The sequence below is a fragment of the Physeter macrocephalus genome, chromosome 17 (genome assembly GCF_002837175.3).
Source record: "Physeter macrocephalus isolate SW-GA chromosome 17, ASM283717v5, whole genome shotgun sequence".
NCBI classification, from domain to species: domain Eukaryota; kingdom Metazoa; phylum Chordata; class Mammalia; order Artiodactyla; family Physeteridae; genus Physeter; species Physeter macrocephalus.
This window is the reverse complement of record NC_041230.1, coordinates 51,734,806-51,761,240: the sequence shown is the minus strand read 5'-3', so window position 1 is coordinate 51,761,240 and position 26,435 is coordinate 51,734,806. Positions and strand designations below refer to the sequence as shown.

Genomic DNA, 26,435 nt, shown 5'->3' with positions numbered 1-26,435 from the left:
GCTCTAGAGCCCGCGAGCCGCAACTACTGAAGCCCGCGCGCCTAGAGCCCGCGCTCCGCAACAAGAGAAGCCACCGCGATGAGAAGCCCGCGCACCACAACGAAGCCCGCGTGCAGCAATGAAGACAAAACGCAGCCAAAAATAAATAAGTAAATTAAATTGAAAAAAGAAAATAGTCCTTCTTTAAAAAATAAAAAAATAAACAGCCACTTAGACTGGAACTCCCTCCAAAACCTTGACCTGTGTCCCCACCTCGCTCCTGAACGCCAAGTGCATCAGGTCTCAGACCTCCGCCCCACCCCTGCGGGGCTCCAATCCGTCCGCCGCATTTCCGTGTGGTTTTCCAGGTACCCCTAACCTCCGTTCTGGGCTTCATGCTGGAGACCACACGCTCACTCCTCTCCTTCCCCACGATCGAGCTGGGGAAGAAGCCGTCTACACTTGCTGTCTCTGCTTTGTTAACGCCCATCCACTTCCCAACCCACTTCAGCCGGGGTCCCAGGTCCCTCCTGTGTTCCCAGGCTGCTAGGACAGGGCATCCGCAGGGGCTCACCCCGCCTTACTGCAGGGTTGCCATTCTCAGAAAGCAGAGCCCTCAGATGGGACTGGCACGTGGCCCTTGCTCCCACTGGCACATGGGTGCTCTCGTGTGGCCCCCTCTACCCCTTAAGGACATGTTGTGCTTTGTGGATTCTGCCGGGTTTGAATCGCGGCGTTTTCCTGCTGTAAAGAGTGGCCCATCCTGACTTAGGTCAGGCACCCTCTGGGGTACCCCTGATTCTCCCTTCCTGTCCAGCCTGATCTGGGGGGCACCACCCCTCCCTTCTCCTTTGTGTCTCTCATCTTTTCTTTCTTTTTTTTTTTACGAAGTTCTTTTTCACTAAGGTGAAATTCACATAACATAAAATGACCCGTCTTAGAGTGAACAATTCAGGGACATTCAGAACATTCTCAGTGTTGTGCAATCACCCCATCTACCTAGTGGTTAAGACATTTCCGTCACCCAAAAGGAGACCAGTCACACACACACCCCCAGCTCCTGGCAACCTCCAATCTGCCGTCTGTCTCCACAGATTTACCGATTCTGCATATTTCATATGAATAGAATCATATAATACGTGACCTTCTGTGCCTCCTTTGTGACCCCCCGAAGGATCGTTTGCTCACAGAGGACAGACCCACACTGGTGATGGTGAGTGGGGTCTTCCCGAGACCCGAGGAAATAGTCTGGAACGTATGGACTTCTTAGGGCATTTTCACCAAGCAAGACAGCCCAGCGCTGATGCTACCTGGCGGAGGCTTCCAAGGGAACCAGAGAGGCAAACGGCATCGCTGAAAGATGAGCTGTGAGCTCACGGCAGAGCAAGCGACCACATGGCACCTGGGGGTGAACCGCCTCCTCTGAGCAGAGCCCGGCGTCCTCTGCGTCCCATCCAGCTCGGGGAACTCGGTTCACCTCAAACACTTACTGACTTAGACCCCAACGCTCGCTTCCCTCTTTAAAGGGCTCATGCAAACATTTATTTCTGCAACATGTTTGCCCAAAACCTCCCCCGTGCCTCCATTTCCCCCTCTGCAAAGTGGGGGTTATAATAGCAGGGATTCCATAAGCTGCCGTGAGGTAACAGGAAACCAGGGACTCGGAGCCCTGAGTTCAGGGCCTGGCACCCGGGAAGCATAAGCGAACCTAAGCAATGGGGGTGATGAACAGGGACAACAGAGACGGGGGGTGTCCTCATCCTCCAGCAGCTCCAAGAACACGGTAGGGGAGGGGGTTCCTAATAGGGCTGCCAGAATAAGCAAAAACAAAAGAAAAAAGTGCAGGATGTCCACTTACTTCCGAACTCCAGATAAACAATGAATCATCTTTCAGTATGTGTACTTGGCAAACACTGCATAGAACTCACGTATACTAAAAAGCAATTCGCTGTTTATCTGAAAGTCAAATGCAGCTGGACATCCTCTGGGGATCTGGCAACACCAGGGAGGAACAAGCCAAGAGACGCCCGTGACCTGTGCAGCAATACCCCGACGGGGACACGTCGCCCTACAGAGGAGCCGCGGGGCCCCGGCTCAGAATGCGGGCGCTCAGGGATTGTGAGAAAACAGCCTTGAAGAAGGTGCAGGAGTGAGCTCCCACGGAGCAGAGGGGGCCTTCAGGCGGAAGAGTCACCAGGAAGAGCCAGCAAGTGGCCCACCTGGGGAGCTCCGAGCTCCCTGAGCTGGGGAGAGAGTTCGCGGCCCTGGAGGGTTTCGGAGGGAGGGACGGGGCCAGAGAGCAAGCCAGGGGCCTGGTGAACCACACAGCCCTGACTTTTCGAGAAGGCCATAAAATGGGTGGATGCGGTTCTTGGGATCAATGCAATGAACGATGTAAGGGTCACAGTAACCCAAGAACAACTGGCCAGGGGTCACTAAGGAGGTGATGTTTGAAACGAGGGGTGAACGAGCCTCACTCAATGCAAATGCTTCCTTCTTTCTAAGACCTCCTGACCAGTCTCTCCCAAGGCGTGTATCTGTGAAGTATCCAGTTTTACCTTAGCCTGGTGGTTCTCAGTGAAGGGTCCTCAGCCCAGCATCGTCTGGAGCTCCCTAGAAATGCATTTTCTTGGGCCCCATCCTGGATCTAATGGATCAGAAGCCCTGGGGGTGGGCCCTGCAGTCTGTGTTTTAACACGTTCTCCGGGGGATACTGATGCACTTCAAAGCTGGGGGACCACTAGGATCGTGTAAGAATACACCTGCTGTGGCCTATACCCAGGCCAACTGAGCGGGGGCGTACCAGCCATCAGGATTCCTAAGAGCCCCGGGTGATTCTGACACGCAGCCAGAGCTGAGCTGAGGATGCCTGGCTGGGAGATGCATTCTAAGAGCAACCCCAGGACTTCCCTGGTGGTTCGGTGGTTAAGACTCCAGGCTTCCACTGCAGGGGGCATGGGTTCGATTCCTGGTCAGCGAACTAAGATCCCATGTGCTATGCGGCCAAAAAAATAATAAAAAATAAAAATCAATAAATGAAAATAAAAACCTTTCCAAAGAGCAACATCATGGGTCCTGTTTTTAAGGGGCCACCATCTTGGAGGAGAGACCAGGCTGTGACCAATGGCCAACCAGGCACCAGGTGACACATGTCAGGCGCCCCAGGAGAGCCGTGGGAGTCCAAGCAGGGAGCATCCTTCTACTTCCTGGAGGAGGAATGCGGTGAGGTCTGAGGCAGCAGTTGCCGCAAGTCCTCCGAGAAGTCGGGCGGACAAGGAAAGGAGATGGCCAGTGAAGGGGAGGCAGACGACAGCTAACGGCTCATGGTGACAATACAACAAGCGTAGCTGCAACGAGCGATACTCACGGTACAGCAGAGAAATAGCTGACATGTTGAATATTAGACATCTTACCCAGCATTGGACATGTATGAGCTCATCTAAACATCACGGCAGCCCCTGGGGCTGGATGCAATTTTTTTATCCCCATTTTACAGATGAAGAAATGGATGACTTGGTCAACTCCCAAGACAGCACTTTTAGTCTCTGCTCTATAAAAACACGAGAAAACTTCCTGGTGGGCATTGCGTTGTGCAAGTGGGAGAAAACAGATAGAAAAACATGACTTTCTGGATCTTCCAAGTGGAGAAGAGGGAAAGGATGGTGGCAGCAGGGAAAGCTGAGCCCACCAAAGATGCCCACGTCCTAATCCCTGGAATCTGTGCATATGTGACCTGACCTGGCGAAAAGGACTTTGCAGATGAGATTAAGTTGACAATCTTGAGTTGGGGAAACCATCTGGATTATCCCAGTGGCCCCATGTCATCACAAGGGTCCTTAAAATGGGAGACAGGAGGGTCAGAGAAGGAGACAGAAGCAGAGGCTGGAGGGATGTGATTCCTGGCTTTGAAGACAGAGGAAGGGGCTACAAGCCAAGCAATGTCATCAGCCTGCAGAAGCTGGATAAAAGGCAGGGAAACAGATTCTCCACCAGAGCTCCCAGAAGGAAAGCAGTCCTGCTGACCTTTTGATTTTAACCCAGTGAGACCTGTGTCAGACATGTGACCTCCAGGACTGTAAGAGAATACATTTGTGTGTTTCAAGCCATCAAGTCTGTGGTGATTTGTTACTGCAGCCAGAGGAAACTGACCCACCATCCATCCATCCATCCATCCATCCATCCATCCATCCATCCATCCATCTATCCATCCATCCATCTACCATCAGTCCCAGAAGGAACCCAGCTCTCTGAGCTCCCAGACTCCCAGTCCTCCTGTGTCCAGCACGCTGCTGACCCACACGTCCGCCTCCAGCATTGGACCGTGAGCCTCCCCGGGGCAGTGGCTGGTCCTATCCAACTTAGAGCCAAGGGCGCAGCTCAGCGCTTGGCAAAAGAAAGTACTCAAAAGCATTCGTGGGAGGGGAGCGAGGGAGGGAAGGTGGGGGACGGTGCTGAGCTGCCTGGAAGGTCTCGATGCCCGCGGGTGCTGGGAGCCAGGACAGGAGGGGAGCAGCAGTGGCAGGTGGTTGCCAGGGGCAACGAGAGGCACAGATAGCCTAAGGGCACCGCCTTTAGAAGGCACAGCCATGGGTTACGGAGCACAGGGCTTCTTAACCTACAGTGCTTCCCGTGGTGACAGCTGAGCAGTGCTGTGGCCGGTGCCGCCGGCCCAGGTCCTCTAAGAGTCTTCTCTCACCAAACGACCCTGTGTTGGTTCACTTGTCCGTTCCCCAACTTCCTCCCTGTGTGCAAGAAACTCTGCCTGGTGCCTCGGGAAAGCAGATGCAGTGCCTACTCTGCCTTGAGAACCTACACAAGCAAGTTCATTTAAAGTTCATTTAAAAGAGTATTAGGACAATAGGACCTTGCTGTGTAGCACAGGGAACTATATTCAATATCGTATGATATTTGCATGAAATGTCCAGAACAGGAAAATATAAAGATAGAGAAATTAGTGGTTGCTTAGGTCTGGGAGATGTGGGGACTGGGTTGTGATAGCTAAAGAGTACAGGGTTTCATTCTGAGGTGACGAAAATGTTCTAAAATGTTCTAAAATTGACTGTGGTGATGGTTGCATATATCTGTGATTATATTAAAAACCACTGAATTACACACTTAAAAAAATTTTTTAATATCCTATGATAAGCCACAATGGAAAAGAATATGAAAAAGAATGTGTGTGTGTATATATATATGTGTGTGTGTATATATATTACACACACACACATATATATATAACTGAATCACTTTGTTGTACAGTAGAAATTAACACAACATTGTAACTCAACTATACTTCAATAAAATAAATTTTAGGACAAGTAGGAACAAAAGAAACCACTGAAGTGCTAGAAGAAGCTATGGACTACATTTCAAAAACATCTCAGAGTAAGAAAGGACGTTCTGAGTGCCAGATGAAGGCAGAAGCCAGGAAGGAAAAGACTGATAAATTCACTACATAAAAACCGGGTTGTCTTGTGCAAGAAGCACCACATGCAAAGTCCAAAGGTAAAAACCACACTGTGGAAAATATCTGTAGCTTACAACACCGATGAAAAACAATTCCCCAAACAAATGAAGGGCTCTTACTTACCAAGAAGGGAAAAGACTAGCAGCTCATGTTTTTCAAAAATGGGCAAAGGACATAAACTAAGAGTCCACAGAAAGGGAATAACGAGGAATAACTCTGAAACATGAAAAGATCATCAAACTCATTTAAAATCAGAGATTCGCATTCAAGAGACTCCAGTGCACCCTCCGCCACCTATCTGATAGGTAAGGTTCCAGAAATTTCTAACAGGAGAGCTGGTGACAGGGGGTGGGGATGGAGCCTCTCATCCGAGGCCGGGAGGGGCAGGTGAATCCAGACGAGCCCCAGTGGAGGGCAGGTGGCAGCGCCAAAGTTGAAAAGGGACCTGTTCTACTCATAGCTTTTGCAGATTTATTTACTGCAGAATGGTTTCTGTTCCAAGTCATCCATTGCAATATTGTTTATAATAACTAACTACTAGAAACAACCCACATGCTGCTAATAAAGGATTGGTTAAATGAATTACGGTAGCACCATAATAAGAAACCCTTCGCTGCCACCAAAATAAAGAGCACAAACTTTTTTTTTTTTTTACCTATATGGAAAATGTTAAATATATACGGCAGTATAACTTACATACAGCCCTGTACACAAACCCTGCGTGTGACTGGACGCACTTCTGCGCATGTGTACAACAGAGTAACCCCACCAGGTGCCACGTGGAACCTCTCCAGCTCCCAAAAGGCTCCCTCGTGCCCTCTGCCCGTTTGGGAACCCCATATAAAGGAAATCGTACACATGTACCCCTGCATCCGGCTGCTTAGCAAGAGTCATCCAGCTTGTTCCATGATCTGTAAGTCACTGTCTTGTGTTGCTGTGTAGTGTTTCCAGGATGCCATTGCATGGATATGCAGGATGCACGCAACTCTTTGCATGTGGTTGGCTGTTTAGGCTGTGCCCAGTTTGGCCTCTTATACATTAACACTGCTGGGACCACTGTGTGCAGGTCTTTTAGCAGATAGAAGCCCCCATTTCTCCTGGGCACAGACCTGCAAGTGGACTGCGGGGTCACAGGGTGGGTTTACGTGCTTTTAGTGACAGGAGGCACTGCCCAGTGGTTTTCCCAAGTAGTGGTACCATTAGCAATAGTTTGAGAAGAAAAAAAAAAGGTGCAGCATATCATGAGCAATACGCTAGCCCATGTACAACCAAAAGGAGAAGAGAATGGATTTGCTAGTATAATCAGGGCACACCTCCAGCAGTAGCCACAGAGACTGGGGGCTGGGTCGCCTTTGGGGCTGGGAACAGGGTGGTGGAAAACCGAGGCAGTGACCAACTCCTACTGGACCCCCTTTTGTGTCTTCTTGAATCTTGAACCTTGCGTAAGAATTGCTGATTCCAAGGGGGAGAAACCCGTCCGGACCAAGCCTGGGGGCAGAGCTGGTGCAGGAGGGCAGGGGCTTCCTGGGGACAGGGATGCTTGGAGAATCAGACTGGGCCAGTGCCAACTTGGGAAGGAGGGGCAGAGGCTGTGACCAGAGGGACCCATAAGGAGGCCAGTAGGCTGGGCGCACAGAGCAACAGGAGGCTCAGATCCTGGGGCAAGAGTGATGTAATGAACTCTAAGGGGCTGCCCACTACTTTCTTTTTTTTACCTTTTCTTTTCCCTCTCTTTTTTTCCCCCTACTACTTTTTAATACTTGTGGGGCGGTGCAGGGAGGAGGAACCCTAACTGCAGAAATTGGGTGGAGGCCCACGTCTCACTGATCTGGGCTCTGATTCTAGTTCCTCCAGCTACCAGGTGTGCAACTCTCAGCAACTCCCTTGACTTCCCTGAGTCTCAGTTTTCTCCTCTGTAAAATGGGAACAATGACACCACACACGGAGCATTGCTGAGGCGGGGGTTCTTAAAGTCCAGCCCCAGGTCAAGATGGGTTTCAGAGGTGTTTTCCAGTCCCTGAAATCACATCTAGGTAGTGTTTGTGGTCTGTGTGTGTGTAACGGTGGTGTGACCCCAGACAGCAAAGAACTGCCAACAGGACATGAGATACTCAAGAAAACCTATGTTGTTGGGGGGTGGGGTGCAGTGCAGTCAAGGGGTCGAGAGAGACGACAGCAGAGCTAGGAGGTGGCCAACGGATTGGGGACCAATGGGTGGTTGGCAAGGCGAGGAGCCTGGTTACACACAGGGAGATTGGCAATAAGTAAATATACCAAAATTATGGGAGCTGGCACTCTCACTGTTGGTGAAGGGAGTTAGATATATCATATATAAGTAAATATACCAAGATCATGGGAGCTGGCACTCTCACTGTTGGTGAAGGGAGTTACAAATACATAAAGAGCTGGCACCAGCCCTGTGGTATTTATTGCATTGAACTCTATGATGAAATATATTAAAAATATGTATGTATACACAAACACACAGGTATAAAACTAAATATGGCTCTAACAGTGTACACGTACACACACACCTGCTCTGAGAGGGCCCAGAGGCCGTAATGCCCCAAGAATATGAGCACACATCATACCAGATCTTGATTTCTAAATACCATTCTTCCAGCGAAAAGAGGGCCAAGACTCCTGGGAGAAATGCTGATTCCAGGGCCGGGGCAGGGAAGGTACCAAACGAGTCTGGAATTTCTTGGGATGCCAGAGAGTAGGCAAGTGCTCAAAGAATGATGGAAAAATGTCCAGAGGATGCAAAAGTCACCATGAGAAAAGGCTTCTACTGGCCAAATCTGGGCAATCTGGGCATCAAAATTAAAAAAAAATTGATGGTAACCAATCTTAACCCACTTAATAGAATAGGAATTTGTGAGCTCATAACGATATATGAATGAACACAGAAACAACTACATGAAGACGGGAAAGGGGCAGCTCTTCCTGGTATCAGAACACAGGTAATAAATGAGGGAGGAATGATGAAATTGGAAAATTTCTGTTTAGAAAACATTGTAAAAGTAATGGAAGATGGCCAACAAATACATGAAAAAATGCTCAATACCACTAATTGTTAGAAAAATGCAAATCAAAACTACAATGAGCTATCACCTCACACCGGTCAGAATGGCCATCCTCACAAAATCTACGAACAATAAATGCTGGAGAGGGTGTGGAGAAAAGGGAACCCTCCTGCACTGTTGGTGGGAATGTAAACTGATACAGCTACTATGGAGAACAGTATGGAGGTTCCTCAGAAAACTAAAAATAGAATTACCATATGACCCAGCAATCCCACTACTGGGCATATACCCTGAGAAAACCATAATTCAGAAAGACACATGCACCCCAATGTTCACTGCAGCACTATTTACAATAGCCAGGACATGGAAACAACTTAAATGTCCATCGACAGAAGAATGGATAAAGAAGATGTGGTACGTGTATACAATGGAATATTACTCAGCCATAAAAAGGAATGAAATTGGGTCATTTGTAGAGACATGCATGGACCTAGAGACTGTCATACAGAGTGAAATAAGTCAGAAAAACAAATATCATATATTAACACATATATGTGGAATCTAGAAAAATGGTACAGATGAACTGGTTTTCAAGGCAGAAATAGAGACACAGATGTAGGGAACAAATGTATGGACACCAAGGGGGGAAGTGGGGGTGGGGTGGGGGGTGGTGGGGGGATGAACTGGGAGATCGGGATTGACATGTATACACTAATATGTATAAAATAGGTAACTAATAAAAAAAAAGAATGAAATAATGTCATTTGCAGCAACACGGATGGACCTAGAGATTCTCATACGAAGCGAAGTAAGTCACAGAGGCAAATACCATATGATATCACTTATAGGTACAATCTAAAATATGGCACAAATGAACCTATCTACGAAACAGAAAGACTCACAGACATAGAAAACAGATTTGTGGTTGCCAAGAGGGGCGGAGAAGGGATGGAGTGGGAGTTTGGGATTAGCAGAGGCAAACTATTACCTAATAGGAGGGATAAACAGCAAGGTCCTACTGTAGAGCACAGGGAACTACATTCAATACGCTGTGATAAACCATCATGGAAAAGACTATGAAAAAGAATACATAAGTGTATAACTGAATCACTTTGCTGTACAGAAGAAATTAACACAACATTGTAAATCAACTATACGTCAATCACATTTAAAAAAAAAAAAAGAAAAGAAGGTGTTTGATTGGGATGTATTGCAGGGATGTGGGGAGAGTGGAGGAGCTGCTGACGGTGTCTGCAGTAGGACCCTATGCATGTAAAAAAAAAAAAAAAAAGACTTATGTTGTTGTATATAAATAATAGTAACTACTGTGATCAGGTGCTGCCCTGAGTACTCCATGCGTATTGAATCAGTCCCCTCCATAACAGATCTCTGATATGTGTACACTTGACCCCACTGGAGAGAAAACAGAGGCACTGTAAATATTAAGAAATTTGCTTAACATCTTCCTCTGGCTGCGGAACTGGACATTGCAGCCAGGTAGCTGGTGCTGCAGACTCGTGTTCCTAACCATAGCCTCTCTAGAATTGCATAGAAAGGGGGCCAGGACCGCCCAGGCAAACGGTAATTTGATTACTGCAAACTGATTAGGTGGCAAACGGTACCTCCCCTCCTCCCCTCACCACGGAGGAAAGGGAAAGCAAAGAAGTGGGGCAGTGAAGGAGGAATCTCAGACCCTGCAAACTTTTACTGTGGTTTATGAAAAAACAAACAAACAAAAACTAAGACAAGTTTCAAAAGGGAAGAGAACAAAGCACAAAGAGGGAGGCAAATAAAGAAAAAAAAAAAAAACATGCAGCGTTCCTGGTTCATAAAAGACACTTGAAAAATAGCAGCTAACATTAGCCTAATTCAGTGGTCCATGAAGGCGAAACTGTCACTCAAATTTCAATAGACTGGTACTTGGGGGAGGGAGGGGCAGAGAGGGGGCAGCCCAGGGGGTTGATTTCTGAAACTGGAGATGAGGTGCTGCTGAATGAGACGAGCGACCGGCAGGATCCCCCAGGCAGAGAGGTACCTCCCAGATCAGAGGAGGGAGGCCATGTTCCAGGGCGTGCATGACATGTGGCCCATGGAAACAATTAAAATGAGAATGTGTAGCTTGAGTGCAAATCTCAGTTCTCCAAGTCCCTGCCACCTCCTCCAGGAAGTCTCCCTGGATTGCCAGCAGTGGCATCCCCACAGGTGACAGGCATACACAGGCTGTATCCAATGCCTTTCTTACATGCACTGCTTTCCTTCATGGGACTTATCTCACTTTGTAATTATACGCTCACTATATAATTACTTGATAACTTACCCACCAGACTATCAGCTCCACTCCGTAGACGGGTGTTTTACTCACTGAAGGGGTCTGGCCTCAGGAGGACAGATGTCACAGGGATGGCGAAGCAATGGTTCTCAAACTCACTGAACATCAGAACCACCCGAGGGCTGGTTACAACTCAAGACTCCTGGGCCCCAGGCCACGTGTGAGGAAGAGCTGATCTAAAGAAGCCACCAAAGTATGTGAGGGTCAGAAGGTTGTGCGGAGCCTGAAAAGGAGGAAACCAGATGGCGAGAACTTTCCGGCATCTCCGACTACGGACCTCACACAAAGATGCCCACCAGGCCAGCTCGGCAGATGGGCTCAGGAGGGCGCGTGCCGCGGGCAACGCCCTGCCGGCGCTGACCTGAAATTCTCAGCCATTTTTCACGACGGGACCCCACACTTTCGTTTTGCAAATTACGTAGCTGGTCCTGCCCTCGCCACTGAGCCGAGCACTCGACCCGAGGCCAGAGAACAAACAAGACAGTGATGATTCCTAAGAAAACCCGTCGTCACGTTTTGAACTAGGCATTGTGCAGCGTTTAAAACCATTCTCTCATTTATTCTGTTTCGTTTTTGAAATTTTTCGGCTGTGCCTCGTGGCATGCGGGATCTCAATTCCCCGACTAGGGAAGGAACCCGTGCCCCCTGCAGTGGAAGCGCAGAGTCTTAACCACTGGACCGCCAGGGAAGTCCCTCTCATTTATCCTTGTTTTGGTACTACGGTCATAGTCATGTGAGTATCTGCATACGCCACCTCATCTAATCTTCACGAAGAGTCAGGGAACGGCACCCACGGGGAACGTCGAAGCCACTACGGGCACATCCCCACCATCAGACAAAGACATTCTGATGTGGAGAGATGAAGTAAGTTTGCCCAAACTGACGTAGTCCTAGTGATGGAACCTGGGCTCCACCTCTGGGCTTCTGGCCCCAGTCCCTGCCCCAAACCAAGACCTCCTGGTTAGGAGCAATCTTCTAGGCCAATATTCTTTCCCCCATACCCACAAGGTCCCCCAGATTCAGTGTTACTGGAGAGGCACAGACCGGAGGATCCTGAGATGTACACAGGGTGATCCTGAGATGTACCCGGGTTGATCCTGGGTATCAGCTGTAAATCTACCAGAGCCTGACCACAGTAGTCTGGTTTCAGTGGTTTGAAATATAAAGAATACTTATGGGTAGTGCCTGACTTTATTCTAGATGTTTCAAGTCTCTCTTACCCCGGGGACTCCAGAATCATGAACTTTGAGCACATCTTCCTTGGCGTGTACTTGAGTTTCAAGTTGGGTGAGACACGTGCTCTGCTGGGCTCTGCTCCCTGCCCACGGGAAGTTCACGGGCAAGACGAGCTGGAAGAACACAAGCCATTTCCAGGGATTTGGGGCACACCGGTGGGGCTGATCAACACAACCTTAAGAGTGTCTGCAACCTCCACAGAAGCTTACATATCTCCCCAGTGTGGCCCACAGCTTTCCCCCCACCCCAAATACCCATCCAGATATTTTCTGCCAGGAACACAGTATTACAGGCTGAACTGTGCTCCCCCCAAATGCCTATGCTGAAGTCCTAACCCCCAGCACCTCAGACTGTGACTGTATTTGGAGAGAGGGTCTTTGAAGAGGTGATTCAGTTAAAATGAGGTCATTAGGATGGGCTCGAATCCAGTGCGACTGGTGTCCTTGTAGGAAGAGGAGATTAGGACACAGAGGAAAGACCAGGTGAGGAAACGGGGAGAAGACGGCCGTCTGCACGCCTGCTCTCCCCTCCCCGTAGGAGCTCGGGGATCTAGGATCCGTTATCGTTAATCATAAGGCTCATGACACTGGACTGGGGCAGGGTTTCTAACAGGGCATCTTCAGACGTATTCTCAAGAGTCCACAAGTTTTCTGAGATCTTCCAAACTTTGAACATGTGTTTTAATAATTAGCCTAATATAATATATAATATAGACCTTCGGGTGGCCAGTTTATAATGAAGAGCTGTGATGTGACCCTAGGGCCACACGTGCATCTATGCCAACAATCAGGTGACACACTGAAGGGGTGCAGGTTTCTCAGGGGCTCAGAGAGAAGAAATGGCAGGAGAACGGAGCCATCGCACAGCAGGCGGTGTTGACGTCGGCGTAGCAGCTTTAAAACGTCTCACTTTTGAAGCGTGTCGTCTTGTTGCAAGCGAGGCCGTGGACGAACCCAGTCTTTGCACGCAGCTACTTGCCACAGGTAATGTGCAGCAAGTGTGGTCATCACACACAGCGAAGAAACATCCCTTCCACAATGCCTGGCACTCACCTTATCTTCAAGTGAGCCAGCCAGTCCTAGGGTTATCAAACGAGAGCCTTTCAAACTGGCATTCACGGGCTGCTTGCTGGCAGCTGGGGGGAAGCATGACGCGGGTGGTCCTAATCTAGCAAACACATTCTTGATCGATGTAAATGCCATTTTCTACATATGCATGTAATTAGACATTCCCAGTATGAGCTTTATCAAGATCAAAATGCAAGAGAGTCTAAATAAAGACTGGACCTCAGGACTACTAAAAACACTAACACAAGGAGACAGCTGTGCAGCAGACTTCGTGCCAGGTGTGGATCTGTCATTTCAGGAGCTATTTCTTTCCACCATTGTGGTCGGCAGGCTCTAAGACGCCCCCGATCACCCTGCCTCCACTTAATGACATCCTCGTGTAATCCCCATCCCTTGAGAACCAGCTAGATCTAGACTCCTTCCAAGGAACAGAACATGCCGCAAATGAGGAGATATCGCTTCCAAAACTGGGTTATGAAAAGGATCACTCTTCCTTGGGGAAGCCAGCTGCTGAGCCATGAGGCAGCCCCGAGGCTGCCCCTTGGAGAGGCCCATGTAGCCAGGGCCAGAGACCCGCCAACAGTCACAAGAGGGAGCTTGGAAGGGGATTCTCTCCCCTTCCACCCAGAGAGCCTTCAGATGAGACCACAGCTCTGGCGAGAGCTGGACAGCCACCTCACGAGAGACCTGGAGCATCCCCCAGATCTGCGACCCAAAGAAACCGGGAGAGAATCAACATTCGTTGTTTTCAGCTGCTGCATTTGGGAGTGATCTGTTACACAGCAATCCACAACGAACACAATCACTCGACGTCACTGGTTGACTTTTAAGGATACATCACCAGTCACATCAAAATGCAGCTGCTACATGTGTACTTCATAATTTTATTATAAATGTAGTTCACTTTTATTGAGTTATAAGCACATGGCTATGTTTGTTGCAAATTTTAGGCTTCTACTTAGTTAAGTTGCATTTTGATACAAATAATTTAAGACAACACTGGGGGCTTCCAATACATTTCTTCAAGATGACATATAATGGGCTTCCCTGGTGGCACAGTGGTTAAGAATCCATCTGCCAAGGCAGGGGACACGGGTTCGAGCCCTGGTCCGGGGAGATCCCACACGCCGCGGAGCAACTAAGCCCGTGCGCCCAACTGAGCCTGCGCTCTAGAGCCCGCGAGCCACAATTACCGAAGCCCGCGCGCCTAGAGCCTGTGCTCCGCAACAAGAGAACACTGAAAAGCCTGCGCAGCGCAACAGAGTAGCCCCCGCTCGCCACAACTAGAGAAAGCCCGCGCGCAGCAACGAAGACCCAATGCAGCCAAAAAATAAAAATAAATAAAAACAAAATAAAATTTTAAAAAAGATGACATATATTGCTAAATTTTGAGAGACACCAGTGATGTGTATGTGTGTGTGTGTGTGTGTGTGTGTGTGTGTGTGTGTGTAAACCTCAGAACTCCTCTTCCTGCAACCCAAGTGTGAGCTCTGAAAAACGCAAATCTGCCTGTGTCTGCTCTGTTTACTGCGTTCCTCATGTTCGGCACATCTTTGAATAAATGAATGACTATCATGCCCCAACGTAAAACTTTTCGGTGATTCCCTGTTGCTCTATGGATGGAGCCCAGACTCTTTACAAGGCCCAAAGGCTCTGTGTGGTCCACCTGGGCAGCCTCAACCTCTCCCACTAACCCTCGCACCTCACTCCCTTCTGCCTAGACCTCTCCATCAGCTCTGCCCTTCCCACTCCTCCTGGTCTTTGCCATTCCTATGAGTCTTAAACGTCCCTTCGCATTAAACAGTCAACCATGATCTGCAGTTTGGGACCCATCTCTGCCCACCAGACAGGGTACCGCGAGGGCAGAGAGCGTATGCCATCTTCTTCTCCACCCCATCCCTGGCGTGGAGCACCAGCCTAGAACGGGGTAGATGCTCCGTGAATCTGGGCTGAATGAATAACCAAGACACAGGTCTGCTGGAAGCCAGCCTTCACCCTGCAGAGCCCCAGGGAAGATGGATCAGTTCACAACAGGGAAGGCGGCACAGGATGGAGCCGTGCCAGTCTCGGTTACGAGAAGGGAGCCCTGGGGGTCAAAGATGACTTCCTGAGTTGGTACTGAGTCATCCGGGAAGCAGGAATTTCCGGTCCAACGTTTTCCTTGTCCAAAGCTCAGATCAGCAGAGAGAGTTTTTTTTGCCCAGTAATGAAAGGGAGTCTCCCATACACTGTCCTCTTCAGGACACTGGAAATGCAGCCAGAATGAACCGTCTGCGGAGCCATAAGAACTGTACTGATTCAGCCTCGGATGCTAACTCTGGGTCCTCCCCCGTCCCCGTCTCAGCCACCCATCCCCTGCCCAGGCCCTCTGCCATTTAAGACGGCCGGGTCTTAAATGCAGCTTCCCGGGGGGTCTCTGCTGTCAGCCGCCCCCGTGAACTCTGTTTTGGATACAACCGTATCCTTACCACCTGGCCGACCTGAGCGCCTCAGCAGCCTCATCTAGCACACCCGGTGCGATAACACAACTCAACGAGGGGTGAAGAGACCCAGCAAGTTCTCAGTAACAATTAGTATAATAACTGAGGGGACTCGGCAAAGTGGCGGGGAGGTTCAGAGCCTGCCCAGGCTACCGCCACCCCCAAGTGCTCACGAAAGAGAGTTACGACTATTATGGAAATGACCAGGGTAAGCAAACTCTGCTCCTTTTTCAAATGTTTCTGAGGAAACAAACAAACAAAAAAAGTTCAAACTGGAGGATGTAAGTGTGAGAGCAAAGGCTGTCAGCTGAGCTGGCTGGAAGCAGGTCACCTGGCCCGGCCCCTCTCCTCCCTCATCACCCTCCCCCTTTACCTTTATTTCAATTTCCTGGGTTTGATGAACTGCCTTTAAAGACAGGATACTTTGTTTCTCTGCCAGCCTTTGCGGCGGGCTGCCTGGGGCTCCTGTCTCGCCCCACGTCCACACTGCTGAGTCGTCACATTCAGGGTGCAGCTGAGACTATCCCGACCACACCAGGCGGGCAAGCCCCCGCCACCACATACCTACAGACAGGTTGCAGACCTGGCCCCCTCTCGAGGGCCCCTCTGGGGTCATGAAGCCCACTTTGGTGCAGAGATCAAACTCGCCCCGGCATCTCTATTCATGATACATCATCCGCCTACCTGGCACACCTGGATACTTGGCAAACCTGGACTTCCCATAAAATCTGACTGTTAGGCAACTACATCAGGAGTGTTTGAAAGATACCTAGCTTGATGCAAACAGCAAAAGGTGGAAAGAAAAAAAAAAATAGACAAAGTAACATAGAACAGGCAACCATGTTGGCAAACTAACTTCCAACTCCTTCAACAGAATGGGTTTTGTGGCATATAGGGAGAGAAATGGATTTCGGCAAAATGATGGAACTCTGTATCCAATCCATGGTTAACATACATGTCGCTTCAGAATAATAGAGACTATCTGAGAACTGCTAGTTACACGGCCCCGTGGTCTACCAACCTAGCACCAGAATTCTCACGTTAGCATCCATTTATAAAATACCAGTTTTTTAAATACACAAATACTAAGACCCATACAACCCAAATGTTTTGACTGTTGTCAAGTTTTTCCAGCTGATCTCTTTCATTAAAAAGTAAATTTAACTTTGTTCCTCTTCAAAACTACAATGAGCTATCACCTCACACCGGTCAGAATGGCCATCCTCACAAAATCTACGAACAATAAATGCTGGAGAGGGTGTGGAGAAAAGGGAAACCTCCTGCACTGTTGGTGCGGGATTGACATGTATACACTAATATGTATAAAATAGGTAACTAATAAAAAAAAAGAATGAAATAATGTCATTTGCAGCAACACGGATGGACCTAGAGATTCTCATACGAAGCGAAGTAAGTCACAGAGGCAAATACCATATGATATCACTTATAGGTACAATCTAAAATATGGCACAAATGAACCTATCTACGAAACAGAAAGACTCACAGACATAGAAAACAGATTTGTGGTTGCCAAGAGGGGCGGAGAAGGGATGGAGTGGGAGTTTGGGATTAGCAGAGGCAAACTATTACCTAATAGGAGGGATAAACAGCAAGGTCCTACTGTAGAGCACAGGGAACTACATTCAATACGCTGTGATAAACCATCATGGAAAAGACTATGAAAAAGAATACATAAGTGTATAACTGAATCACTTTGCTGTACAGAAGAAATTAACACAACATTGTAAATCAACTATACGTCAATCACATTTAAAAAAAAAAAAAGAAAAGAAGGTGTTTGATTGGGATGTATTGCAGGGATGTGGGGAGAGTGGAGGAGCTGCTGACGGTGTCTGCAGTAGGACCCTATGCATGTAAAAAAAAAAAAAAAAAAGACTTATGTTGTTGTATATAAATAATAGTAACTACTGTGATCAGGTGCTGCCCTGAGTACTCCATGCGTATTGAATCAGTCCCCTCCATAACAGATCTCTGATATGTGTACACTTGACCCCACTGGAGAGAAAACAGAGGCACTGTAAATATTAAGAAATTTGCTTAACATCTTCCTCTGGCTGCGGAACTGGACATTGCAGCCAGGTAGCTGGTGCTGCAGACTCGTGTTCCTAACCATAGCCTCTCTAGAATTGCATAGAAAGGGGGCCAGGACCGCCCAGGCAAACGGTAATTTGATTACTGCAAACTGATTAGGTGGCAAACGGTACCTCCCCTCCTCCCCTCACCACGGAGGAAAGGGAAAGCAAAGAAGTGGGGCAGTGAAGGAGGAATCTCAGACCCTGCAAACTTTTACTGTGGTTTATGAAAAAACAAACAAACAAAAACTAAGACAAGTTTCAAAAGGGAAGAGAACAAAGCACAAAGAGGGAGGCAAATAAAGAAAAAAAAAAAAAACATGCAGCGTTCCTGGTTCATAAAAGACACTTGAAAAATAGCAGCTAACATTAGCCTAATTCAGTGGTCCATGAAGGCGAAACTGTCACTCAAATTTCAATAGACTGGTACTTGGGGGAGGGAGGGGCAGAGAGGGGGCAGCCCAGGGGGTTGATTTCTGAAACTGGAGATGAGGTGCTGCTGAATGAGACGAGCGACCGGCAGGATCCCCCAGGCAGAGAGGTACCTCCCAGATCAGAGGAGGGAGGCCATGTTCCAGGGCGTGCATGACATGTGGCCCATGGAAACAATTAAAATGAGAATGTGTAGCTTGAGTGCAAATCTCAGTTCTCCAAGTCCCTGCCACCTCCTCCAGGAAGTCTCCCTGGATTGCCAGCAGTGGCATCCCCACAGGTGACAGGCATACACAGGCTGTATCCAATGCCTTTCTTACATGCACTGCTTTCCTTCATGGGACTTATCTCACTTTGTAATTATACGCTCACTATATAATTACTTGATAACTTACCCACCAGACTATCAGCTCCACTCCGTAGACGGGTGTTTTACTCACTGAAGGGGTCTGGCCTCAGGAGGACAGATGTCACAGGGATGGCGAAGCAATGGTTCTCAAACTCACTGAACATCAGAACCACCCGAGGGCTGGTTACAACTCAAGACTCCTGGGCCCCAGGCCACGTGTGAGGAAGAGCTGATCTAAAGAAGCCACCAAAGTATGTGAGGGTCAGAAGGTTGTGCGGAGCCTGAAAAGGAGGAAACCAGATGGCGAGAACTTTCCGGCATCTCCGACTACGGACCTCACACAAAGATGCCCACCAGGCCAGCTCGGCAGATGGGCTCAGGAGGGCGCGTGCCGCGGGCAACGCCCTGCCGGCGCTGACCTGAAATTCTCAGCCATTTTTCACGACGGGACCCCACACTTTCGTTTTGCAAATTACGTAGCTGGTCCTGCCCTCGCCACTGAGCCGAGCACTCGACCCGAGGCCAGAGAACAAACAAGACAGTGATGATTCCTAAGAAAACCCGTCGTCACGTTTTGAACTAGGCATTGTGCAGCGTTTAAAACCATTCTCTCATTTATTCTGTTTCGTTTTTGAAATTTTTCGGCTGTGCCTCGTGGCATGCGGGATCTCAATTCCCCGACTAGGGAAGGAACCCGTGCCCCCTGCAGTGGAAGCGCAGAGTCTTAACCACTGGACCGCCAGGGAAGTCCCTCTCATTTATCCTTGTTTTGGTACTACGGTCATAGTCATGTGAGTATCTGCATACGCCACCTCATCTAATCTTCACGAAGAGTCAGGGAACGGCACCCACGGGGAACGTCGAAGCCACTACGGGCACATCCCCACCATCAGACAAAGACATTCTGATGTGGAGAGATGAAGTAAGTTTGCCCAAACTGACGTAGTCCTAGTGATGGAACCTGGGCTCCACCTCTGGGCTTCTGGCCCCAGTCCCTGCCCCAAACCAAGACCTCCTGGTTAGGAGCAATCTTCTAGGCCAATATTCTTTCCCCCATACCCACAAGGTCCCCCAGATTCAGTGTTACTGGAGAGGCACAGACCGGAGGATCCTGAGATGTACACAGGGTGATCCTGAGATGTACCCGGGTTGATCCTGGGTATCAGCTGTAAATCTACCAGAGCCTGACCACAGTAGTCTGGTTTCAGTGGTTTGAAATATAAAGAATACTTATGGGTAGTGCCTGACTTTATTCTAGATGTTTCAAGTCTCTCTTACCCCGGGGACTCCAGAATCATGAACTTTGAGCACATCTTCCTTGGCGTGTACTTGAGTTTCAAGTTGGGTGAGACACGTGCTCTGCTGGGCTCTGCTCCCTGCCCACGGGAAGTTCACGGGCAAGACGAGCTGGAAGAACACAAGCCATTTCCAGGGATTTGGGGCACACCGGTGGGGCTGATCAACACAACCTTAAGAGTGTCTGCAACCTCCACAGAAGCTTACATATCTCCCCAGTGTGGCCCACAGCTTTCCCCCCACCCCAAATACCCATCCAGATATTTTCTGCCAGGAACACAGTATTACAGGCTGAACTGTGCTCCCCCCAAATGCCTATGCTGAAGTCCTAACCCCCAGCACCTCAGACTGTGACTGTATTTGGAGAGAGGGTCTTTGAAGAGGTGATTCAGTTAAAATGAGGTCATTAGGATGGGCTCGAATCCAGTGCGACTGGTGTCCTTGTAGGAAGAGGAGATTAGGACACAGAGGAAAGACCAGGTGAGGAAACGGGGAGAAGACGGCCGTCTGCACGCCTGCTCTCCCCTCCCCGTAGGAGCTCGGGGATCTAGGATCCGTTATCGTTAATCATAAGGCTCATGACACTGGACTGGGGCAGGGTTTCTAACAGGGCATCTTCAGACGTATTCTCAAGAGTCCACAAGTTTTCTGAGATCTTCCAAACTTTGAACATGTGTTTTAATAATTAGCCTAATATAATATATAATATAGACCTTCGGGTGGCCAGTTTATAATGAAGAGCTGTGATGTGACCCTAGGGCCACACGTGCATCTATGCCAACAATCAGGTGACACACTGAAGGGGTGCAGGTTTCTCAGGGGCTCAGAGAGAAGAAATGGCAGGAGAACGGAGCCATCGCACAGCAGGCGGTGTTGACGTCGGCGTAGCAGCTTTAAAACGTCTCACTTTTGAAGCGTGTCGTCTTGTTGCAAGCGAGGCCGTGGACGAACCCAGTCTTTGCACGCAGCTACTTGCCACAGGTAATGTGCAGCAAGTGTGGTCATCACACACAGCGAAGAAACATCCCTTCCACAATGCCTGGCACTCACCTTATCTTCAAGTGAGCCAGCCAGTCCTAGGGTTATCAAACGAGAGCCTTTCAAACTGGCATTCACGGGCTGCTTGCTGGCAGCTGGGGGGAAGCATGACGCGGGTGGTCCTAATCTAGCAAACACATTCTTGATCGATGTAAATGCCATTTTCTACATATGCATGTAATTAGACATTCCCAGTATGAGCTTTATCAAGATCAAAATGCAAGAGAGTCTAAATAAAGACTGGACCTCAGGACTACTAAAAACACTAACACAAGGAGACAGCTGTGCAGCAGACTTCGTGCCAGGTGTGGATCTGTCATTTCAGGAGCTATTTCTTTCCACCATTGTGGTCGGCAGGCTCTAAGACGCCCCCGATCACCCTGCCTCCACTTAATGACATCCTCGTGTAATCCCCATCCCTTGAGAACCAGCTAGATCTAGACTCCTTCCAAGGAACAGAACATGCCGCAAATGAGGAGATATCGCTTCCAAAACTGGGTTATGAAAAGGATCACTCTTCCTTGGGGAAGCCAGCTGCTGAGCCATGAGGCAGCCCCGAGGCTGCCCCTTGGAGAGGCCCATGTAGCCAGGGCCAGAGACCCGCCAACAGTCACAAGAGGGAGCTTGGAAGGGGATTCTCTCCCCTTCCACCCAGAGAGCCTTCAGATGAGACCACAGCTCTGGCGAGAGCTGGACAGCCACCTCACGAGAGACCTGGAGCATCCCCCAGATCTGCGACCCAAAGAAACCGGGAGAGAATCAACATTCGTTGTTTTCAGCTGCTGCATTTGGGAGTGATCTGTTACACAGCAATCCACAACGAACACAATCACTCGACGTCACTGGTTGACTTTTAAGGATACATCACCAGTCACATCAAAATGCAGCTGCTACATGTGTACTTCATAATTTTATTATAAATGTAGTTCACTTTTATTGAGTTATAAGCACATGGCTATGTTTGTTGCAAATTTTAGGCTTCTACTTAGTTAAGTTGCATTTAGGGAAGCCCCCTGGTTGACTTTTAAGGATACATCACCAGTCACATCAAAATGCAGCTGCTACATGTGTACTTCATAATTTTATTATAAATGTAGTTCACTTTTATTGAGTTATAAGCACATGGCTATGTTTGTTGCAAATTTTAGGCTTCTACTTAGTTAAGTTGCATTTTGATACAAATAATTTAAGACAACACTGGGGGCTTCCAATACATTTCTTCAAGATGACATATAATGGGCTTCCCTGGTGGCACAGTGGTTAAGAATCCATCTGCCAAGGCAGGGGACACGGGTTCGAGCCCTGGTCCGGGGAGATCCCACACGCCGCGGAGCAACTAAGCCCGTGCGCCCAACTGAGCCTGCGCTCTAGAGCCCGCGAGCCACAATTACCGAAGCCCGCGCGCCTAGAGCCTGTGCTCCGCAACAAGAGAACACTGAAAAGCCTGCGCAGCGCAACAGAGTAGCCCCCGCTCGCCACAACTAGAGAAAGCCCGCGCGCAGCAACGAAGACCCAATGCAGCCAAAAAATAAAAATAAATAAAAACAAAATAAAATTTTAAAAAAGATGACATATATTGCTAAATTTTGAGAGACACCAGTGATGTGTATGTGTGTGTGTGTGTGTGTGTGTGTGTGTGTGTGTGTGTAAACCTCAGAACTCCTCTTCCTGCAACCCAAGTGTGAGCTCTGAAAAACGCAAATCTGCCTGTGTCTGCTCTGTTTACTGCGTTCCTCATGTTCGGCACATCTTTGAATAAATGAATGACTATCATGCCCCAACGTAAAACTTTTCGGTGATTCCCTGTTGCTCTATGGATGGAGCCCAGACTCTTTACAAGGCCCAAAGGCTCTGTGTGGTCCACCTGGGCAGCCTCAACCTCTCCCACTAACCCTCGCACCTCACTCCCTTCTGCCTAGACCTCTCCATCAGCTCTGCCCTTCCCACTCCTCCTGGTCTTTGCCATTCCTATGAGTCTTAAACGTCCCTTCGCATTAAACAGTCAACCATGATCTGCAGTTTGGGACCCATCTCTGCCCACCAGACAGGGTACCGCGAGGGCAGAGAGCGTATGCCATCTTCTTCTCCACCCCATCCCTGGCGTGGAGCACCAGCCTAGAACGGGGTAGATGCTCCGTGAATCTGGGCTGAATGAATAACCAAGACACAGGTCTGCTGGAAGCCAGCCTTCACCCTGCAGAGCCCCAGGGAAGATGGATCAGTTCACAACAGGGAAGGCGGCACAGGATGGAGCCGTGCCAGTCTCGGTTACGAGAAGGGAGCCCTGGGGGTCAAAGATGACTTCCTGAGTTGGTACTGAGTCATCCGGGAAGCAGGAATTTCCGGTCCAACGTTTTCCTTGTCCAAAGCTCAGATCAGCAGAGAGAGTTTTTTTTGCCCAGTAATGAAAGGGAGTCTCCCATACACTGTCCTCTTCAGGACACTGGAAATGCAGCCAGAATGAACCGTCTGCGGAGCCATAAGAACTGTACTGATTCAGCCTCGGATGCTAACTCTGGGTCCTCCCCCGTCCCCGTCTCAGCCACCCATCCCCTGCCCAGGCCCTCTGCCATTTAAGACGGCCGGGTCTTAAATGCAGCTTCCCGGGGGGTCTCTGCTGTCAGCCGCCCCCGTGAACTCTGTTTTGGATACAACCGTATCCTTACCACCTGGCCGACCTGAGCGCCTCAGCAGCCTCATCTAGCACACCCGGTGCGATAACACAACTCAACGAGGGGTGAAGAGACCCAGCAAGTTCTCAGTAACAATTAGTATAATAACTGAGGGGACTCGGCAAAGTGGCGGGGAGGTTCAGAGCCTGCCCAGGCTACCGCCACCCCCAAGTGCTCACGAAAGAGAGTTACGACTATTATGGAAATGACCAGGGTAAGCAAACTCTGCTCCTTTTTCAAATGTTTCTGAGGAAACAAACAAACAAAAAAAGTTCAAACTGGAGGATGTAAGTGTGAGAGCAAAGGCTGTCAGCTGAGCTGGCTGGAAGCAGGTCACCTGGCCCGGCCCCTCTCCTCCCTCATCACCCTCCCCCTTTACCTTTATTTCAATTTCCTGGGTTTGATGAACTGCCTTTAAAGACAGGATACTTTGTTTCTCTGCCAGCCTTTGCGGCGGGCTGCCTGGGGCTCCTGTCTCGCCCCACGTCCACACTGCTGAGTCGTCACATTCAGGGTGCAGCTGAGACTATCCCGACCACACCAGGCGGGCAAGCCCCCGCCACCACATACCTACAGACAGGTTGCAGACCTGGCCCCCTCTCGAGGGCCCCTCTGGGGTCATGAAGCCCACTTTGGTGCAGAGATCAAACTCGCCCCGGCATCTCTATTCATGATACATCATCCGCCTACCTGGCACACCTGGATACTTGGCAAACCTGGACTTCCCATAAAATCTGACTGTTAGGCAACTACATCAGGAGTGTTTGAAAGATACCTAGCTTGATGCAAACAGCAAAAGGTGGAAAGAAAAAAAAAAATAGACAAAGTAACATAGAACAGGCAACCATGTTGGCAAACTAACTTCCAACTCCTTCAACAGAATGGGTTTTGTGGCATATAGGGAGAGAAATGGATTTCGGCAAAATGATGGAACTCTGTATCCAATCCATGGTTAACATACATGTCGCTTCAGAATAATAGAGACTATCTGAGAACTGCTAGTTACACGGCCCCGTGGTCTACCAACCTAGCACCAGAATTCTCACGTTAGCATCCATTTATAAAATACCAGTTTTTTAAATACACAAATACTAAGACCCATACAACCCAAATGTTTTGACTGTTGTCAAGTTTTTCCAGCTGATCTCTTTCATTAAAAAGTAAATTTAACTTTGTTCCTCTTCAACCGTGAAAAGGCCACGAGCACCTCCAGAGTTCCACGTCAGGAATTTTATTTTTGAACGACTGATTACATTTTAAAAAGTGCGGTGACCCAGAGATGCTTTTGCAGAAATTCCATGCTCTCTGCTCTTGTATCACGCAGCGAGTTCTGCTTACAAGCTACGGAGAAAGTTGGGGGTCACCCCTTGACCCTCCTTCGTCTCTGGGTCCTCCACATGGAAGGAAGGGCTTTGAGGGACAGCTGTGTCAGTTTCTCTGTGGTAAAAACTCCCCTGGCCCTAGAATCCTGTTGGCTTATCCTAGAGGGTCCCCCGGAGGCTGCAAAGTCAACACACAAATCTGGGTGGTTTTTTTTTAAGTGTCCCTGGAGATGTGGGAAACAAAGGTGGGAGGCATGGCCACTCTTACCCCGATTTCCACCATTACGGCTACTATTCATGCTAAAACATTTGCACAACAGTTTTTGTTTTTTACGTCGCTCTAATCCCCCCCGCCCCATTCAAGTCACTTTAAAAAATCCGGATAGCAGCCTGGTGTGGAGACCCGGTAATTAAAATTTTCTGGAGTCAGAGATGCCAAAGTTAGGCTCCCAGCTGGGTCATTTGCTAGCTGCGTGTCCCTTCAGGGACCTATTTCCCCTGTCTCGGCCTCAGTTTCGAGTCCGCAAAATGGGCTGGCAGGCGAGGGTTAAAAGGCGAGCGCCGGGCCCAGAACAGAAACACGAGCTGGCGTTGCTATGAAGACGCCTTCTTTCTAGAACCAGGGGGAGGCGGGCGAGCTGGAGAAGCGCAGCCCGCAGCGCGCGGACGGGCTCTTGGGGTGGGACGGGGCGTGGGGGGGGGGGGGGGTCGGGTCTCACGCCCCGCGCCCGGACTCACCAAGGTTTCCAACTCGCCCCTCTCCAGCGGCTGGTACTGGTGGCCCCCGCCCGAGAAGGCGAGTTTCTTCAGAAACTTGGAGAAGCGTCCCTCGACCATGGTGAGCGGGCGGAGGCCCCTCGCCCAGCCTCCCGTCCCGCCGGCGGCCGCCCCTGCCTGAGTCCCTCGGTCCCTGGCGTGGCCGGGGCTGGCTGCGCGCGCCCAAGCCTCCCGGGCCAGGCCCACGGTACCAGGTAGCCGTCTACCTGCCCGCCGCAGCTGAGGCCCCGCCCCCGAGGCGGAGCTGCGCCCCCGGCGGCCCTCGCGCCCCTGGCCCCGCCCCGCCCGGCGAGCCCGCCCGAGGCTTTCTCGCCCTTAGGGGCCGCGGCGGCCCGGGAAGGCCCGGGGGCTGCAGAGGCGCCTAGCTGTTTCCCCGTCTTGCCAGAGGATGAGATGCATCTGGAGCGGGCCGGGGGGTGGGTGGGGGGGCGGAATGGGTTGGAGATGAGCGATAAACGCTTGTTTAAAATGTAGATTTCCACACCCCTCCCTCCTCTGAGTCACTGGGTCTCCAGAGGGCCGGGAAGCTGGACTTTACCAAACACCCAGGTGATTCTCATGGGGAGCCACGTGTGGTCAACGGAGGTGTCGGGAGCACGGTTAACGGGAGCTGAGTCAGACTCCTACAGCTGCTGCGAGGCTCGGGACCAGCCACGTGGCCTCTCTGAAACGCGGTTCCCAGTTTGTTGTTGAAGGAGGAGAAAGCTAAGACCTCACGTCGGCCCTGGGAGTGAATCCAAGGAGCTGGAGAGCTTGAGGACCCCTTTGGGCTCCACCTGGTGCTGCATGATCTCTGAGTTCTCTTTCCTCACCTGCAGAATGGGCTCCCGGCTCTCACTAATCGTACGGCTTGGGGCAGGTTTCTAAAATGT

The 26,435-nt window shown here is 49.7% G+C and overlaps 1 protein-coding gene across 1 annotated transcript in view; it reads right to left on the bottom strand.

Moving 5' to 3' along the window:
• ATP2C2 (ATPase secretory pathway Ca2+ transporting 2) overlaps positions 1-25,711 on the bottom strand; it is an 87,543-nt gene extending 61,832 nt beyond the window's left edge. The window contains exon 1 of the mRNA XM_024125053.3: positions 25,525-25,711. Within this exon, the coding sequence (XP_023980821.1) occupies positions 25,525-25,623 (99 nt within the window). The 5' untranslated portion in view covers positions 25,624-25,711. The remainder of the gene's footprint in view (positions 1-25,524) is intronic.
• Positions 25,712-26,435: the final 724 nt, after the last annotated feature.